Raw genomic sequence first — 20,567 nt, forward strand, 5'->3', positions numbered from 1 at the left:
TTCCTGATCTAAGTAGAATACACAGAAAAATTTAGAGGTGTTTGATATATGATCCTATATTGTACCCGAACAGTGCCTTTCGTTAACTTTTCTCCCATAATGACAGTCATTGCACGTTTTTCTGCAGAAAGTAAAAGAAGAAACGTCATTATGGTTTGCCCGAAGCTATCCTGAGAAGTCTTTTTGTTTTGCTGCTGTGCAACTCTTTCGGTCTAAAATAAATAAGAATTATTTGATTGCTTGAACTAATTCATTCTTCACCATTTCTAATTTCTCTAAGTGCTGATGTAACAAAGGTTTTGACTAATGAGTTAATCCGTACATTGGAGAAATGAGCAAAATTCTCCCATTTAGAAATAATACAATTGAACGGGCATCCATTCATTAAGTATTTTATTCGATTATTCAAAATAGGTTTCTGCTATAATATGGTTCTGCAGAAGTAAACTCGAAGCAGATTTCCTGAAATTAAGCAAAGTGCAGCGAGTCGTCAGTGAAACAAATTCGAGAAATGGTAAATGAATTTTGGAAAAGAGAGGTGGAAAGCAGAGTAGTTGATCACGGAATTGACTTCGTATTTGATTTCATTACCGCACACGAATCTGGAGATATCGCAAAATTTGCTTCAGTAACTAAAACTATGTCTGTTCTGAAGGTGAAGGTCATTATCAACGTATAATTAACGCGATATGACCTTTTGGCGTTAAAAAACGACTATGCAGACTACAGAGCTGGTCGTGAGCTATGCCCTGTGCGAATCGCGCACTTTTCTTCCTAATCTCAGTATCTATTTATTTTAATATTTAATATAGATATCATAATAGTAGTACAATATATTAACATAGAACCTGATTTTTGGAACCTAGAATTTTGAAGCAGTCATAATCTATGTTTGGAAATCTAGAATCTAAATATCTGAACCTTAATAACTGGGAAACTGTGAATGACGTTTCTGAAGCCGCTTTTTTTACATTTGATTCAATCTATCAGTACATGAGAGTGAGACATAAAAGTCTTGAAACACTTTCTGCGTCAGTCAAAAATTTTTTGGTTGCTTGTTAGCCAGTTGTTTAATTCCCTCTTTTTCTTTCTGTATTAGTTTACATTGTTTCATTCCAATTTCACTCCGATTTAGTGATTTTCCGAAAGTAGCTCTATTTTCTCTGACGTACTACTTTTCTAGCCGGCGGCAATTCTGATATGAGCTCGGAAATATCAACGAAATAAATTAATTCGAAAGGAAAAATCAATTAGATATTTGAACGGGTATCTGCAAAAACAGCATTTGTCATCGTCCTTTTTCTTTTGTTTTTTTCCTCTTTTTCCCATTCATTGTAGGCGGTTCTAGTGAAAAATCTATGGGGAAAATTCTGGATATTTCCGCCAAGGACTTCTTGAAAGGCCGTTTTTAGAGGTCTGCATCGTTTCCCTCCACACGACCTCAAAAGTGCTCAGCAATACTTTTGAGTATTCCAGTAGTATGGGACTTAATAACACTAGAAATGGCGGAAAGTTATACATTTTGCATGATTTCCACTAGTCCCATGGTTTTTGATGCGCCATATGGAACGTCAGCGACGATCCGCCATCAGCTCCTGTGTTTGTCCACTTGGATCCATATAGCATCGTATTGTTCGACGTAATACGGCGATTTTTTGCTCTCCGCTCAAAAAACTCGGAACACGCGCATGCGATGATGTGAGGAGTACTCTGTTCAGGGTTATGGCTCTTTGCTGACTAAGAGGTAGAAGAATTTCAGACCCGCTGAGGCGTCGATCTCAGTTCGGGATTCGTGTGTGGCGTACGTGGTGTCTGGCGGAAAGGCTCGATGGACTTCGAGACCTTGTGCAACGACTGCCTATTACCTTTGTGCTTTTACTCCGATAGGTAAAGGATTATTGATTACTTAGGTAATTTCGTTAAAAAATTGAATGTTGTAAACATTAGAATACAGTTTAGGAACAGAACGTTCCCGTGAAGAAGCTCTACCCACAACCGAAGCACCGAAGATTATCTTCGAAGGCTCAAGACTGTGAGTTTTCTTTTGGTACTATTACTTTTTTTTTTAGCAATTTGCTCAAAATTGCTTTTAGTTTTGATAGGAGTTTCCCTCAGCATTAGAATACAGTTTGTTTGACGTGATTTTGATGTTATGTACTTATGCAATGCAATATGCTAAGCACCGATCCATATTTTTTGACAGTGTCTCTACCTGACGGAGATCTCTTAGCAACGCCTAAATTTTTGAATAGATCTCTGTTTTGGTGTGCACTTTTGCATTTCTGATCGGCAAATTTGGTTTTCTAATCAACATGGTTGCTTTTAGTCTTTTTTTCCTAATTATTTTTTATTTCTACTTTTTAAATTATGCGGTTGTTTTCTTGCGAAAAGTTACTCGTTTCAGTTTTCCACGGAGATATTTTTTCATACAAAACATATTTTGTGTGATTTAGAATTCTATGAACTTATGAATAAGTTCTAACGCAACTATGCTCACTTATTTCCAATATCTCATTTTAGGGTCTAACGGACTCAGTGACTTGCCACATTCAAACACAAATTTTGATTGAATAATTTTGGATGGAAGACTTGGAGTAATTTTTCGAACGTCGAGTGTACATACGTATTAAAATAATTGCACTGCGTTGATAACTAACCAGTACTCTTTTATTTAACAAGGATAGAAATGGAAAAATAATGGCGTCCTACAAAAATGCAAGTTCATGAATCACTGACTGAATCACTTTCATGGAGCTCCGAAAATTAGCTTTGGGCAATCGCGAGATTAGTGTTTACATGCATGTGAAATTAACCGCCACTGTCTGACGACGGAATGACGAGAACTCGAAATGACGTAAAAACGTTGTAAAACTTCTTCGTTGCACATCAACTCTTATGATGTCGTCAAAGAAAATTGAAATGAAAGGCGGAACCTGTTGTTCTTGTGCACTGTGATTTAAACAATTTGTGACCCGAGATTTAGAATAATTAATTTTCTAGGCCCAAAAAAGTGCTAAGGGCACCATTCAGTAAAATTCAGGTTTGATGTGTTGTTCAGCGAATTTACTATGATCTGTGCAGTTACCAAAACTAAGAAATGAAAAAGTAAAGAAACTAAGAAATTATGACCAAGAAAATCCGAGAGGCTTTAAATTTTCAAAAACACTCCCTCCGAACATCGAAGAATTTTTTTATGCCTAGGTGTGGAGGTGTTTTAGGGAGAGGGAAGGAGAGAGGTGAAAAGGGAAATCAATTTCGATATTTCTGTTTAGAAGTGAAGTGATGAAAATTGGAATGGCTGGGAAACCGTCCGTCATCTTTCAGGAGCGGTTGTTGAAAGAACAACTCTTTATTTTTTCATCTTTATCTCTTCAAATTTTTCACATTTCCCAATTTCATTCCAGTTTCTATGGATCATTGAACAAATCACTCGACAAATTAAGAAAAAAAAAACAATAGGATTGAAATTTAATATCGCAGAGAATATGCAACGATTTTCAGCAGTATCTAAGATGCTTTCCTGCTGAGATCCCATCCTTGTTTGCACATTCGTGCTGCCTTGAAACTTCATGGATCTGTGTTTATTTTGTAGTGGATTATTTTAACAAAATCTTCAGTTAAATTTGTAAGTGATTTTTTTTCACTGTTATCTTAATGTGGAGAATTTTCTGACAGGTAGTTCTTCGTTTCCCACTCTCAATCTAATCTTAACTTTTCAAACTTGCTGAGGAAATTTTGAGGAGAGAAAACAAATTCATAGACCTATTTTTTCTCACACATGTACTTTCGTGACACCGTGAAACAGCTCGCCCACTTCCATATGTTCATGAGGTGTGAGTAATTCGGACTTTTGATCAGTTTCTAGTTTCACCGAACAGTTTACGATGTCATCTTTTTTTTTTGTTCTTTCTATGACAATACTTTCATGACCACATTGTAAAGTTTTGAGTCAAATTTTTGTAGCTCATCACGTGACTATGATTTAATCTACGTAATTTTTGATCGAGTGCAATCAAAATCACAAATTCCTTTAGCGAATTAAACAGGTAGTTTGTATCAGAACTGAACAAACCCCATTCAGCGCTCCCTTTCAGCTAATATCAAGTTACTAGTTCGGTTCAAATAGAAACCGGAACAGCACCTTGAGAATAATTAGCCGATTACCTTGTGTTTTCATTTGTGCCCCAGTAGTTTTTGGATCACACGAGCATATTGTGATTTGGATCACGCCCTAACCATTTCCTTTGGACATCGTCGTAAGAATTTGTTGTAAAAGTATTTGAAAAATTCGATAGAATTTTTGTACTTTTTGCACAACTCTTTCGTTGCCATTTAAAAAAATTCTAGTCAGCGGTCAATTTTATCTCTAATGGTTCTCGGGAATTCAGATACATGACTATTCTACCTACACTTACATACATTTAACCTTCAGTGTTTTACTCTACAATATATGGCGCCTCATCAAATCAGTCCATTCCTTTTACGATACCAGTTTTGGCATTCCTTTCACGTCTCTAAAGTACATCTCGCCACTATGCCTTTGGTCACCCAACAGGTCATTCTGGTAAGGGTAGAAAACGTTTTGTGGGTTTCCAGAAAATCGTAAAACTTCTTCGTCGAGCTGGAATTTTTGGAAACAATACGTAATGTGCGTGCAACTACTTGCGTGAAAGGCTTTTTTGGATGGTCTTATGACAAGATTGAGGCATCCGTAGTGCGCAGTTGGAATCATGGAGTGCCTCACATCCGTTTTCCAACACAGCTGAAAAATGGTCAGACCTGATCGAACGGACACTGAGCGATATGAGAATAGAATTCCGATTTTTCATTTCTCGCTGTAGGAAAAGAATTGTGAAGGATTGTCTATCGCTTTCAATCTTTCTACCTTTGCAGGCGACTGTTACTAAATTTCTATGCTACGTCCAAAGTCTACAGTAGAAAAGTAAATGTTTGAACATTATAGTTTGAAGCTTTTGCCCTTTACAATTGAAAGGCACCAAACTCTTTTTGTAGCGCAAAGGAATTAATCTAGAGCGTATCACTAAATATAACACATCGATATGGGACCGAGTAAATTTTTCGACTAATTTCAAACACTTCGCACAAAATGAGACGACAATGCCACAATTCCAATGTGGTACATACCATAACGGTAGGTAATACATCTTATAAAATACATCAGAAATTACAAGAAATTCGGCAGGTGTGCCCATATGCTGACAAATTTTTAATCTGTTACAGTGTCATCACAGTATCAAAACTTCTGCAGGGAAAAATTCCCGATTTCCTCCAAACACTTATGATTATCGTTTGCTAATGGAAAAAGGCTAGAAGAAAAAGAAATGAACTGTATGGCGAGCCATATTGGAATCTGCAGTGCCAGCAGTCTTGCACTTAGAGGATATTGCCCATAATTTCGTCCAAAAAGCGCTGTTTATTCGAGCCTCAGTTGCCATCTCTGCAGATCTTTTCTTCAGTATGTTAGTGACCAGTTCCGACGAACTATTTAATGCACAAGTAGCGTTACGATCTCATCCCAATCTTTAAACGACTGAGATTAGCCATGTCCATTCAAAGTCGCAGATGACTCAACACGGACCGGTTCCGACGTCGAGCGCCTGCAAAGCTGTAGCTCCGCCCACTTCGAGGCGGCTGCGACGACGTCGACGACAACAAAACTCTGGAACAGTTTTGTGCGCATACGGGAAACAGCTGTACGAGTGTTCCGTAGCCCCAGAAATCGATCGGTTATCGATGTACAAACCAATGTGACTATTGTCTAACCCATGCTACCACTAGTGTTATTCGTACTAATTCCTTTTGTCAACGCAATTCCAAGGGAGGAACCGTCGTTGACATCACCGACGCCTTTAACAGCGGAAACAGGGTGAGCGCTTGCGGCAGTTTCATTGATCTTATTGATTGTTTTCAAGTATTTGGGAACTGGAGATCCGGAGGGGTAGTATTTGTATGATTCTTTCCAGGATACTGTATGATGAGTTTTACCTCTTCTTTTCTCCAGTTATTTACTTAACCTTTACCTTCTTGAAAATTGCCGTCTGAAACCTCCGTTTTTCTGCTTTATTATTTGCCGATTGTTTTCCGAGGATCTTATTTTATGGTCACATTTTAGACTTTTGTGATCAGAAATGCACAAAAACAGATTTTTGACAAACCCTTGCGCAAGGCTCTAATATAACAGCATACCTATGATACCTCCTTTTCCATGTTTGTGCTGAGTTTCTGAGCTTCACAAGCTTTTTGTTTGAAAAAAATCACAGCTGTCTTTTGAAACTGCCGAAAAGAAGGTTTTCTATCCTCCCTGGTTCTCATACTTAATTTTTCATATTTTTAAAAATGGAATTTTACTCACTAAGGTGTACTCTTCATCGTTGTCTCTCTTCGGCGATCTTCTAGGATCTCTTCCATAACACTATCCCTTCGTTGGCTGCATAGCGACAATTTCTTACATGCATGTGGGTACAGAACGATCATTGTTACTATGAATAGATATCCGGTTATTATTGATTATCTGCGAGAACGAATTGGGATGAAGAAAAGATTGGGTCTCTTTCCTGGTGAGACTGTGTGGTGGCTCTTTGTCTCTCTACCAGCATTGGGGAAACTGTGAAGTCTTTGCTATAACCGTTCTCCTTCGACGGTTTTTTTTTTGCAAAGTTGTTTGACAGCAACATTGCAAAATATCCATACTTTTACGTTTCTCTTTTCAAAAAGTACACATAGGTTTTTTTTGAAACAATTAAACTAGCTAGGTGATCTTCAGTTATTTCGTTTATGTTTACTGCTGTCGCAGTCGTTCATTATTCCGGATCATCAGCGGTTACTGTAAAACTAGGATGACTAAGCAATAATTCATCAGTTATGCATCGTTTCCTCCTGACAGGTACCGGCTCGGATTTCTTCGTTGCAAAATTTCCCCTCGACTTTAACCCTTTCAGTATTTACTCTATGACCCTCTCAGCAAACATAGTGCGCGAGTTCGCCCAAAAGCCATCATTCCATCTTCCACCCTGTATTTTTAGGATAAAATGTCCTCAAAATGAACGTCCCTGACAGAAGAAGCAAACAAGTGGAGCGTCAAGGGTTTGCTTCTTTTTCCTGTGTTGGTTATGAAAAGCAGTTCAAGAAAGGAAGGCTATAGAAAAAACACAAGATCTCGCAACATCTGCAGTATTAGCGAAATTTTTCTGAGAAAGGGAAAGGGGACAAAAAGGCGTAAGAGAGACAACCTGTCCAAATTTTTTCTCAGAAATATGTTTGCTAACAAAACCTTTTCATTCCCTCCTATGAATTTTTGCATTTTGACCGGTTTCTTCTTCTTCTTTACCGCGTATGTTCGTGCATTCGTTTAAACGTTTTTTTTTAATCTCTGCGTCCACCATTTTGGGGGTTTTCTGAAGCCTAAAGAGGGAAATATTGTAGTGTTCTTGTATTATTGCGGTAAAGTGTCAAGTGCACGACATTGATGAAAATTCTTTCATCAACGTCGTGCACTTTACACTTTGATGAAAGAACTCAGAAACGTTGATGAAAAAAGAAAAAGTTCTGGAGTTTCGAATAGGTAGGAAATTGGGAAAAAAAGCAATATGCAGTTGATTTACATACGTACGCTCTCTAGTTCATACTTCAAACTTTTACTATTTTAAAAATGCTGATATTTTTAAGATATGCGATAATCAATAACTGTCAAGTAGTTTTATGGTGTGTTCTCGAAATGTGTGTTTTCCTTGCTTTGTACTGGTCCAGCGAAATTCGAACGAAATTCCCTTCATGGGTGGACAAACATTAAACCAGATTGGCGAGTTCACAAATGGAATGCGCCGCCAAAAGCGAATGTTGAGGAACTGTCGACTTTGGATTTCAATCCGATAAGAGGGAACTGGGGCAATGATCTGTGTAATTAGGAATCCCTCTATTTCTTCGTAGATGTGGTGGTTTAAAGGCATCACCCCACGAATCTGAGGTGGCAGGGATTTCATGTGGAGTATTCGTATACGGGATCGTAGATTATGGAGAGGAGGGTGGTCCGTCCATTTCTTCCTAATTGCCGTACACTGGCCAGGAAAATACGGCTTCAGGCGTTCTGGCACACTATTTTCTACAAGGAGTTCGATTGGAGCACGCCAGCCTTGTGCATCTTCCGGGCCGTTTTTACGGCGATTAGAAAGAAGTGGACTCACCCCCTCTCCATAATCTACTATCTCGTATACGAATATTCCACTTGAAATCCGAACCACCACAGATTCGTGGTACGCTGCCTTTAGATGAATGTGGGGGTGATCTATTTGTGTCATCGAGGACAATGGGCGTGCCTACGGAAATGACATGAAAACTCGTTCACCGTATTCAGCCTGTTAAATCAAAGTCATCTCGAAGTCGACTTCGAACAGCTGCGAGGGAGTGAACTTACGTGAGAGCGTGTTAAACTACTTTCTGCATAGAGCGTTTTTTTGGACTAATAAATATGTTTTTGAATTTGTTCACAGCCCACTACCTGATTCATTACTTAAAATGGAAATCCGAACCTAAATGTCCCCATTAGATTTTCACAAAAAAATAATGCACAGCAATGTAAAATGCATTTTCTGTTAAAAAAAAATGCTTCCGTGCATTCTGAAAAGTGATATAGATAAGACTAAATGTTCGTAGATAGAAAATTTAAGAAAACAATTATAAGGAAACTTAGAATATTCGAGAAATTGGGACATTTAATGGTAATAAATGAACTATCGATGATTTATACCGAAGCATACATTTTCCCTTTTTAGTTGATCTCATCAAGGCTTGTGTTTTAGTTCCTGAGTCACATTTTTCCAACAATTTGACGCTTTGCAGGTGCTAAGAATTTTTGCTTTCAAACGAGTATACAGCTTTTTTTACGACCTTGAATTATAAGAGAACACTTCCTCGCAATTATGCTATTATATTTGGAACTTGATTAGTGGTTAGCTATCGAGATCTCAAGGTGAACATCTTCTATGTTCAGACAAACATCTCAGGACGTTCTCGCACTTCGGAAGATATGATAATTGAATGGAGGCGCACATGATTAGCACGATTCACCTTGCGCCAACCGGAACATCTTTGGAATTACCGTACCTGTTTCGCGACTAATTTTTGTCAATTCTTAAATGTGGAAACCCAGCAGCGGAGATGTTTTTGCGCTAACGTCCTAAACAGATCAAGAATGCATGTAGTGTACGATTGAAAATGTTACGCTAGAAACATGAAATTTCCTATCTACATAATTTTTCTTTGCTGAGAAAATCTTTTCTCGACGGACGAAGTTACGGGGAATGAATTTTCTCTCCTATTTCCTCACAATACTTTTTTCCATACTTCCATGTAAAAGGAACGCTGAGAAGTCAAGGACGTGTTTATTGTCGATCGGTAAGAACGTGAACTATGATGCCATTTTGGGTGCTAAGTACTGCGATAGATTACTAACCACTACGAGGGATGTGTTGGGAATCAATATTTCTCCAAAAGTCTTAGAAAATTGGAAAAAGCTGTTGAGAAAAGGCTGCGAGCTGTGACATCAGAACGCTGCTGAGTATTTGTATAGTATCTCAAAAAAATGTAGGCAGAAATCTCCGACACTGATAAAAATTTCTCTTTAGGTCGGAAGACATTCTGGAGAATTTTGTAGATTCCAGTTTTTGTTGTGACAAGTGTCAAAGAAAAGTTTTTTTTTTTAGCCCAGCAGCTGTTGGAGAGATTTTTGCACCAGCCAAGTACTGTGATGCCGAGACTCGTAAAGGAATCCGATATCCAAAGACGAGAGCGTGCACGGAAGCACGTATCGCCTGTCCTGACCCGGAAAATATCGTGGGTACGGTTGTTTCATTAATTTAGTGGCTATGTTGGCTATGAATTACGTTTATATAGTAAATAATTACATATGAGTGGCAATTTTTGAGCGAAGTATAAGAGAAAACGATGAATCCCATTTGTAACAGATGTTACTAGTGGAAAGAAGGTGATGACGATGTATTACCCCTTCGATCGAGAAGGTGTAAGACGAGACGTCGGTGGACTCTCGTTTAAGTAAGAACAAAGTCAAAGCTCTTGATTGTTTTATTTCTGTTCCCATTATTCCTCTTATTGTTTTCCATTCCAAGAATATTTTTCCCATGTCTTCATTTCTTTTTTTTTCAACTTTTTTGTTGTTTTCTTGGACACCACCTCCTTCTACGACGTGATTCTATTTCGGCATCAGCAATCGAATTTTATATAGATCCATCTATTATTGAAAGTTGATTCAGAGTCACCCCTGAATCAGTTTTTAACTTTTTAAATATGCATATATATCTCCACCTTAAGAAAATCTAAAATTTCGACTTGGTATCCTTAAAATAAATGGTCTAGTAGATGTGAAGTAACAATATTCTTCGCGTAAATCCATCAACTACTGTACTTTTTGTCAAAAACAGGGCGGAACCATCTGTCTTGAAAAAGGCAACGGAACGACTATTGTGATAATTGTGTTGGAGAACTTTCGAAGGTATGGATTCGTTTCCACGAAAAAATACGACAAATGGAGGACCAGTTAATATTTCGAAGCTAAACTCGAGATTACCGATACTGCGCACAGTAACCTCTGAATGATTCTTTCAAATAAAAGCTTTTATACCGACAAACACTAGAAAATCATAAAACATCCCTTTACTCAAAGGCATCACCCCACGAATCTGGTGCGGATTTCAGGCGGGTCAGCCCATACGGGGCCATAGATTTTGGGGTAGAGGGTGATTCCGTCCATTTCTTCTTGATTGCCGTAAAAAACGGCCCGGAAGATGCGGCTTCGAGCGTCCCGGGCGCTGTTGTCTACGAAAAGTTGTATTGGAGCGCCCTTCTTGTGCGCGCGCAGCATTATCCGGGCCATTTTTATGGCATTGAGGAAGAAGTGGACGGAATCACCCTCCACCCCATAATCTACGTATAGGCAAAACCCACCTGAAACCCGCACCACCCCAGATTCGTGAGGTGATGCCTTTAAGAAATAGTATCGAAAGAGAAGCGGGAGCGTGTAATTTATTTCTCTCCTATCAATTTGCGACATTTTCAAGTCTCTGTATTGCTTCTTGTGCTTTCGCAAAATTTTTCTTCAGTGCTCGCATTTGCAAAAATCATTTTCTTAGTGAAAATTGAAATATTCCTGACCTTTGTCGGTTTCCATTATTGCAACAAACTTGAAAAAATTTGTCAGTGGAAAATTCCGATGTAACGGACCCAGACTGTAACTACAACTACCGTTTACAGGTACAATAATAAGGTACTGTAACTGCCAAACAGCAAAATGGGAACCAGCGGACACAACGAATTGCTCACACAAATGGATTGCTGAGATAAGATCGGCTCTAGAAAGAGGGGAAGCAGCAGAAGAGATTAGTTCACGGATAGCGGCAGATCTGGAGTAAGTTGGTCGATAATTTGCTAAGGTGTAGAGTCATCTGCTACAAAATGCTAATTCAAAAAGAAAACTTGGACCGTGGTCAGGTTTCTTCACTTTCATATTGCTTTTTTACAAATTTTGTTTCTACCGAACCATACTTGTTTTACCGGTTATTGATTGATATCTTTCTTTCAGGTCTACACTTTCCCGTCAATTGTACGGAGGAGATATTACTGGAAGCGTCTCGCTAAATAATGATGTATTGCAACTCGCACGAAGTCAATATGCCGCTTTGAACGATCGATACGAACGTCAATCCAAAGCAACGAACTTTACTGAGGTAAGTCGCGCCTATACATTCCACGACGTTCCGTTGTATGTGATTAGAGAAAAATTTTTTCTAGTCCTTTGGATCGTCTGGTAATCACCTGTTATCACCGAAGGCTTTGCCGGTATGGGAAGAATTAACAGCGCCCATTCGGATTGACCACGCATCTACGCTCATGGCAGCGCTCGAGCAGAGCGCCATACTACTGGCGGACAATTCTATAGATCAGAAGAAAAGGTTGCAGTACAGCAACTGGGGTAAGCATTTAGTTTGGTATGGAGATGCGACAGCGACCGAACATTTGCGCTTGGGTTGAAGGTTAAAACGCTAGCTCATCAAATAGTACGCTAAGGCTGCAAGCAGAGTTCAGAGCCGAGCTGGCGGTGGCAGTTCGGCAGCTCTGCACTTCGATGTTGTTCACAACTCAACCATCGAAGCTCATTGACCATCGAAGCGCAGAGCCGCCCGTGCGGCTCTGAACTCTGCGGGCAGCCTAACGAACACAATTACGTTTTTTTCAGTGATTAGCACGGTGCTGAAGGAAAACGATGTTGAGCGGGTTTGATGAGCAACGAGAAAGTAGAATTGGTGGGAGAATGCGAAGTTAAATGGTTTATCACTAGGAAAAACTAGTGATCCTAGAGTATTTCTCAAATAGTTTCACCTACTACATTTATACAAAATGTTTCAAGCAAATGTCCGGCCTGTTATAGTCGGATCAAGAAGGCTTGAATTTCGATGCAGTTCTTTGGGCCGCTAAATTAAGAGCGGCGCAGTGAAGACAGCGGTTATATTAGGTTGAGTAGTTCTCGGCGTGGTGTGATGACTTCTGGATCTCACTGAAGAGCTGAAAATGGATGTGTTGCTACCGTTCGTGAGTTAATCCTCTTCAGTGTGGGCGTTTGTGGCGTCCTTGCCCCATGCCGCGCATTTGGGTCCCCCCCCGCACGTTATCCCTCCGGCCGGAACCCGCGGATATCGATAGACGTCTGAGGAGTTTCGAGAAGCCGCCCCGCTGAGTGTTGGGTTGGTTGCGTCGGGTGGTTTCCTCGAGATGAGCCGTTCGGGACGCCCATGGAGTTGGATTTGGCTTGCTGCGGAGACGGAGGAGCCGTATAACCCTCGCGACTGGGCGCTCTGGTGAGTAACCACAGTTGTTGCGGATGGTCATCGGCAGGTGGAAACTGGTGTGGGTTGCGCGCGACGTGGCTGCCGCGCTGGACGGTTCCCGCCAGCGCCCCGGCTTGGCCCGGTCCCGGGGATGGAGTGGATTTCTTATTCCGGCGTGCCCATGGGTTGGGTGCGGATGGAGCGTCCCTAACTCGACGTCCGAAGGTTTGGTTGGTGGGCGTCGGCGTCGATATTGGGACGCTCGCTGAGGGTGTGTGACCGCGCTTTGGCACTAGAACTTGGGCTTTGAATGCCCGCGCGCGAGTCTCTCCGCCGACACGCTCGTGACTGCGCCGCCACTGACATTCGGTTGGCCTTTTACCCACCCACCGTTCCCGTCGGCCGTTAACCTTTTTCTTCACGAGGTGGCGACCCCAACCCGGCTGGTGGCGTGGGCGCCTGGTTGGCGCCTACGTGCCGGCTGGGCTCTTTGTCGTTTGAAATTGGTTGTAATAAATAATTGAGATATTCGCTAGCTCCACTCGAATGGCAGAGATGAGTGAAGCTAGCGGAAGGTCCCATCTCGATTTCAACCGTTACCGTTAGGCCCACCACACCGCTTCGAACGCATCAGCTTACGCCACTGGTGGGTTTCAAATGATTTTGACCAGATTTTGAGTCCGGAATGCAGGGAGCAATTTGCAGTGCACACAACTAATTCTTAGTGTATCAGGAATTATCTTCCTGTTGGTGAGCCAGATTTAAGCTGTTGAGAGTAAATTTGTACGAAAGAAGCGGATTTGATGCGAGGAATAATCTTATACATACTACGGATGTGTTAATCTACGGATGTTTACTTATCGGATACCATCCAGTACTTTTCTGGACGGTACAAAGGCCTCAAAGGCCTGTATTAGTGTTGATTGTATTTAAGCAATAAAGCTAGATAAATAATATATTCAGCTATGGAAATTGACATTCGGCAGCCTGAAGCGTACGCAGCGCCAGATGACAACTCTATGGGTGGAGCACGGAGTGGTTCTCGTCCGGAGTTTTCTCCTTCCATGGAGGATGACCACTTTCAAACATTTGCTGCTGCTGCCAGGTACGGTAACATTCGAGTACTGTAGGGTTATGTGTCGATGTCGTTATCCTGCTACTAATATAATTTCAGCCCTGTTACCACGGCAGCTCCGCCTCCTAGTGTGCAGTTCAGCGGCTTCAGCCAATCGCCCATTATCACATTACCATCGCTGAGCGTTTTGAGTAAGCAAGGGTTGTCTATTTGAGGTTTCAGCATTATTTTGACAAAATGGAAGACGTTTTGATTCCTCCACTAATAATAGAAGTTGTTCTAAAATCTAGACAGTGGACAAGTGTGATTTTCTGTGGACATTCCTCCCTAACTGTTGATTGGTGTAGGATCACAAGTAGGATATAATGCGATTTATTTCCTTTGAAGAAAGCTTAAAAATCGATTTTCGAAATTTACAATTGATTTCACCTAGATTACGAAAGGTAGAAAATTCCTTCGATCAGTATGCGGTGCATCGAGTAGGAAAAATCACATGTGCAAAAAAGTAAAAATTTCAAAGGCTGCACGTCGTTTTACAGAATCCTCTGCAAATGCTGCTTCTCCTCAAAAAGCAGTAGGGTCGTCAGCTTTCTTCCATCCTGGAGTGGTATGTTCGAATTCAACATATATTGTTTCATTTGTCATTGATAGATCACATTCACAGATCAACCCACTTTCTTAAATTTACTTCATAAACAAGACTAACTAAGCAAGTTCCGTATTCACTTTGGAATAGGAGGGACATTTTGGTAGTCCCAAAATTTCTGCTGAAAAAATTGCATACCGCGAGACAATTTAAGATTTCATATTTTTAGGGGCCTTCATCACAACAGTCTTTGGATAGATCTCGTCTACGACTGGGCTACTACGTGTTCACGACATTCGGTCAGCTTTTAGCTGAAAATGGAAAAACAATTGTGAATAGCCACGTTATTGGAGCCTCAGTGGATGACGCCACTAGAAGTTTGAAGTAGGTTCCAGGCACGTTCATCTGGCGCATTCACCCATCTTTTATTCGCTTCTTAGCTTCTTTGCAGAATTTTTTCAAAGTTCAAGTTAAATTTCTTCTGAATAAGTGTCCCTTGCCTTGTCTTTGAAGTAGATGTTCTGTGGTTCAGCCTTCCCCCGGACCAACCAGCCACTTTCACTTTTTACCACCTCCGAAAGAATGGTGTAAGTAATCCGCGATGCGTGTTCTGGAATCTGGATCTAAGGTTGGCAACTGAGATCGTTTTTCGATTTCATTTTCTCCGAAAAGGAACGGTTGTAGAGAATGGAGTACAGAAGGATGCCGTATGCTCTCTACAAACAACGATGCTACCGAATGCGCATGTGATCATTTGACAAGGTGAGCAAAAAAAGTCCTGATCCAAAGAACCATTTTTTAAATCCTCTCCCAGAAGAATTTGTAACTTAGCGATTTGATTTCTTCCACTTCCTGTCGTGTGTTAAACTGATATTATCTATATTTACCGGAAATTGCACATAGATATTATGGTACCAGATGAACGAAAATCTCTGGAAAGGGATGAATGCCGTACTTAAATTCGCAATTTTATCGGTGAACTGTCCGCGATTTCAAAGTTCGCACCGCTGGTCGAGTACTTTATGCGCATTTAAACCAAAAAAATAGGTCCTGACGTAGAAAACGTTGTCCATTAATAGCTTTGCGATCCTTATGGACGTCTCCGGTAAGGTGTCCGAATACACTGGGACCGCAGCGGCGGCTCTGGATGTGGTGTCTATCATCGGATGTGCACTCTCTGTAGTGTGTTTGGCGTTGTCACTGTTTGTATTCACATTCTTCAGGTGCGAATACTTTTGACTTTAGTGAATGATCCGTGGTTTTTAGTTCAATAGTCATTATTTTAGATCCTTATACAACGTAAGAAACACGATTCATCGAAATCTTTGCTTGAGCTTGCTGCTCGCTGAGCTTATATTTGTTATTGGTGAGTTTTACCATGAGGAGCAAGTAACATGAGTTTTACCATGACTAGTAACAACTTCGTTTTTTGAGAGCAAGTGAAAACAAATTTTTGGTAATTTGATGCTCCTTTTTATATGGCGGTAAAAGCTTTTCCAGAGCAAGTTCGCAGAAAAAATGTTCACTTTAATTTTTAAGGAATGGATCGAACAGGAAATCGTGTCGGTTGTTCGATTGTCGCCTTATTACTGCACTACTTTTTCCTAGCTTCGTTCTGTTGGATGCTTCTGGAGGGGTACCAGCTGTACCAGATGCTGATACAAGTGAGTCGTGGATCACGCACAACGTTAATTCCTCTTGTTTTGTCCCTGCAGTCACCTTCTCTCTTCCAGGTTTTCGAACCAGACAAGACACGTGTCCTGCTGTATTATCTGTTCTCGTACGGATTTCCAGCAGTTGTAGTTGCAGTTTCAGCAGGGGTTGCATGGCATAACTATGGGACGGATCGATAGTGAGTTTTCGATTGATCTCAGGATCCAGTAGAAGAATTCTTTATGTTCAGTTGCTGGATAAACACCTCAACACCAACACTTTGGGCATTCATTGGACCAGTTGTCGTGGTTATTTTGGTAGGGATCCATTATCGTCTTGCCTTTTACGGCAGAAGATAATAGGACTTCTTTTAGGCAAATGTGATATTTCTGGCGATTGCGTTACGAGTAGTTCTGTCAGTGAGGACTCGCGACCGCAATAAGTCTGATCGTGTTTTTGGGTGGCTGAAGGTATGTACTACTTTAGTTCACTGTTGCCCGTTCTCACTTGCAATCTCTTTCCAGACTATTTTATTATACTTTCGTTATTGCCCTTTCTAATAGTATTTTCACGTTAAAATCTTTTTTGAGGGTTTTTTTTTTCCCGTTCGGTGGTCGCTTTATCATTTTCTCTTTAATAATAGAAAACCTTTTGCGATTTCAATCAAACTTTTTGGAATTGATCTCTGACTTTCCATAGAAACGAAATGAAGTTTCGACGAATTTTTAAAGGTTTGCTACAAAGACCCAGCTCCAATTCTCTACCATTTACCTCCTCCCTCGTGCTTTCGCGTGATCTCGGTAATGTCAGAAGCTATCTTCAAGTTCTCATCCGCCCATCATAATACGGCATCTTCTGTTAACGACCTTGTTGCTTAAGTACTGCATTTTCGATTTCGGCATCAGCCATAAGAGTAGAATTATCATTCGCATGAAGTCACTTTTTCTCGATCCTGGGATGTAATGGTTCCAAAGGGGACTTCAACCTGCTGACTTTGAACTCGGAGTCTCTTTGACATAGCGTTTTAAATGTATACCAGAAATCCTAGACATTTAAAAAGCTGCTTCGGTCATTTCATACCCTCCCAAAATCTAAAACTGTCAACATCTTTAGCTCATTATTATCAATCTTGCCTCATTCAGGGTTCCGCGACACTTTTGTGTCTTCTCGGTATCACCTGGATCTTTGGATTTCTTACAGCTGTTAACAACACCGGAGGAATAGTCTTCGCATGGATATTCACTATTCTCAACTGTTCACAGGTACCACTACAAGTTTTGAAGTTTGTAAAATTCCCTGGCTAGTTGTGCGAGCATTCACTGGGGAAGGTTCGGTGGACTGTATTTGCATGAGAAAAAAAGTGCCATAATTTTTCCATGTAAGTGACAGAAAAAGAAAGCGAACGAGTATGGAATGCTAATATTGTGCTGATTTTTTTTTCCCTTCATACCTTCAGGACGACAAAAATGCATCCGTTTGATGTAGAAGCGAAGTAAAAATAATCAGCGGTGTGTTTCATGAAAGTTGTGCAAATCACGAGTATGGGCGTGATTACCTTAAATTCCTCTCTATAATCCTAAAAAATCGTCTTCGAGAAGCGAGAAATGTTTCCACGACAATAAGGCGTGTACATTCAAGTCACCGCGGAAATTTCCGTTCTTTCCATCTCCACGTTGAAGGCAGCATGCAACGAAATCGGCAATGCTGGGATCTCTCGACGAAATGATCGGGTTCGGAGTGTAAACACGAGTTTGAACGTGATTACGTTGAGTTCCCCTTAATCGTCGGAAAAAGTCGCCTTCTAATTCGAATATTTTCTTGTGAATACCTTATGAGGTGCTGCGTCTGCAAGCGAGCGAACGAACGAAAGTTCTTTCCTCGGTATGAAAATTTAAAATTAAAAAATTTTAGCCAAACGAATAAATACGCTGCTGAGGGAACCGGAACGCACACAGCGGTCTTACGTTCCTCGTAAGGTCGTGTAAGGAAAATTGGGACATGAAAGCCGTTCCCCACGCAGTTTTTCGGGACGGCTTGGCAGAATTGAGCGTGATAGTGCTTATTCTCGTGATATACACCCTCAACCTTATTCTTTCGTAGGCAGGAACAGCGTCGATCTCGTGGTATGCTGCCTTCAGGACTACTATGACTGGTTGAAGCAGCTGACGCGACTGAGCAGCGGTCTCTCACATTGTAGCTGCAGAATAGAAGGGAAAACGTTTTGACGAAAGTGACTGTAACCTTACGAACGCAAACAAATAGAAAGATTAGCGCAACGGCAAGCAACTGTCAGCAATAACAGATTGTGATATGGCGCTCATCATGAAAAATTTTACCATGGACTTTTCAGGGAGTTTTCATCTTCATTCTACATGTGGTTTTGAACGAAAAAGTGCGTATTACCATAGTACGGTGGTTGAGAAGCGGCGTTTGCTGTTTACCCGATAAAACAAGTGCTGATAACAGCAGGTTTGTTGCAACAAGTTCTGCTTACCTGAATTTCAATAAATTCGTACATCTGTAGGGATTACATCAGTAGCAAACATCGATTCATGAATATGATGAAGGCGAACTACAACAGTGGAAGTAGTCCGGATACAGCCAGTACGGATGATAAGGAGAAACAGTTGACGCCCACTAGTAAGTTCACGAGGACAGAATACAAATTCCGTCATTCCTCTTGTAATGTTCACAGAAATGTCACTAAGTAGCGGGAAGTCACGTTTGCTGGTGAATTCCGAGACGGCTCTATTAGAGTCGACAACAGTAGTTGGCGGAGAACGACGACGTCAGGCGGCGAATAGAAATAGAGTTCGGTTTAGTGATGAAAAAGGACACGGAAGTAATTTTTCCAAATTTCTGTTCCCAGTTTGCTTTGTTTTCGACTTTTTCTCAATTGCTTTGCAATATCGTGTTTTGTTGGTACTGTGGTACTGGTAACTACGGTCGTATCAAAGCGAACTGAATCGCAGTGCAGTTGCGTAAGCGGCTGCGCTCGAAGCGGAGCGGCAGAGCTAACGGCTAGGATCGAGATCGAGTCGTCGCTGGCTTCACTCGAAATGCAGCTATGAGTGGTGCTAGCGAAGGTCCCACCGCGATCCTAACCGTAAGTTTCACCGCGTCTCTTCGACCGAGGCCGCTTACAGAACTGCGCCGAGCTTCATTTCGTCTTGGCGGCATTTGATCTACTAGGATTTTTGAGAATGCGAATAATGATGAGAAGTAGAATGCTGTAACAGATCAATTCATATCAGGTTTTTTCAAAAGAATATTAAAAGAATATTGAGATACATTTGGAGACCAAATTTTTGAGTCAACTTCAGTGTGTATTTTAATAGAGAATAAGGATGATGTCACAATTAAAGCGATTTTACGCGACGTATCTATGCTCTAGTGTGCGAGCACTTATTTATTAGGAGGAGCAACCATTGCAAGAAATAGAATGTTTAAATGGTATAAATTATGTTTCCAGAAACATTTAAGTAATTTTGTGAGCCTACCTCAAAATTCGAGAGTATGAACAAATAGGCAGCGGCGAGCTTGATTACATTAGTGTGATCAATTGCATGTGAAGACGTCAAGATAATAAAAGCATGATTTATGAAATTAAGTTCAAGAGTGGCTTGAAAAGCTTCAGAGAAGTAGCGAAAATGTAAGCGATTATTTGCAGCCAAAACCAATGAGTGGCTGCAACGGCTTACCGCCGAAAATCAAGAAGTAAGTCCATTGTCGTCACCAAGGTTCTCGGACGACGTTGAACCAGCACCAGAGGATCAAATCAGCAGCTATTCGGACCCACGGTAAGTTCGAATTTGTTCCCATTAATGTTACGGGCTTATTGTCGTAGAATCAGCGGCTCCCATCTGGATGGAATTGGTGATCCCGTCGAGAAGCACGCGCCCGTGAAGAGGAAGAAGTTCCCATTGGGAGCCAGTGAAACCGAGCGTGGATCTAAGCATGTTGTTGTCGAGCGATTCTAATCAGTCAGCTTCGATTTTCTTCAGAAAACGAAGCTCATATATGCAGAAATATTTTCTTATTTTTCCTTTGCTAATGATATGCTCATTTTAGACGAGGTATGTGTGTGTGTTATGTTATTACTATTGACATCTAATCGCCTCAAAACAATTTGATGAATTCGAGGCTTGAAAGGTGCAGATGAAGACCTTTTTGGGTAGTGCAAAAGCTGCGCCATTTTAGATGTCAGTACATATACACAGTAGTAGAAGTCGATCTTGTTGCTAACTGTTACGAACTAATATTGTTGTCTGTCGAAATGTTTACAGTAAATTTGAGGAGTCTAATGTGTTACACGGGATTTATTTTGCTGCTTATATTGTGATGTTTTGTGATTGAGTAAAAGTCGATATTGCTTATTCTTAGATGATCTCACTCGTAG

The 20,567-nt window shown here is 40.8% G+C and overlaps 1 protein-coding gene across 5 annotated transcripts; it reads left to right on the forward strand.

The window, feature by feature from the left end:
- Positions 1-511: 511 nt before the first annotated feature.
- Positions 512-20,148, forward strand: RB195_016417 (uncharacterized protein; the record flags this gene model as incomplete). 5 transcript variants are annotated; one of them, XM_064182938.1, is made up of 25 exons in its annotated part: positions 512-642; positions 1,760-1,887; positions 1,960-2,032; positions 9,720-9,853; positions 11,284-11,437; positions 11,612-11,756; positions 11,821-12,001; positions 13,818-13,959; positions 14,029-14,120; positions 14,469-14,536; positions 14,745-14,899; positions 15,048-15,143; positions 15,200-15,277; positions 15,595-15,738; positions 15,802-15,881; positions 16,055-16,179; positions 16,249-16,367; positions 16,419-16,485; positions 16,543-16,638; positions 17,311-17,430; positions 18,519-18,637; positions 18,693-18,808; positions 18,864-19,010; positions 19,839-19,968; positions 20,016-20,148. In XM_064182938.1, the coding sequence occupies 25 exons, from the start codon at positions 512-514 to the stop codon at positions 20,146-20,148; spliced, it is 2,973 nt and encodes a 990-aa protein (XP_064038819.1). The 5 variants fall into 5 exon arrangements, with proteins under 5 accessions (XP_064038819.1, XP_064038820.1, XP_064038821.1 ...); XM_064182939.1 differs by lacking the exon at positions 512-642 and adding an exon at positions 1,694-1,698 and having other exon boundaries at positions 20,022-20,148; XM_064182941.1 differs by lacking the exons at positions 512-642; positions 18,864-19,010 and adding an exon at positions 1,694-1,698.
- Positions 20,149-20,567: the final 419 nt, after the last annotated feature.

Source organism: Necator americanus, chromosome II (genome assembly GCF_031761385.1).
Source record: "Necator americanus strain Aroian chromosome II, whole genome shotgun sequence".
NCBI lineage: Eukaryota > Metazoa > Nematoda > Chromadorea > Rhabditida > Ancylostomatidae > Necator > Necator americanus.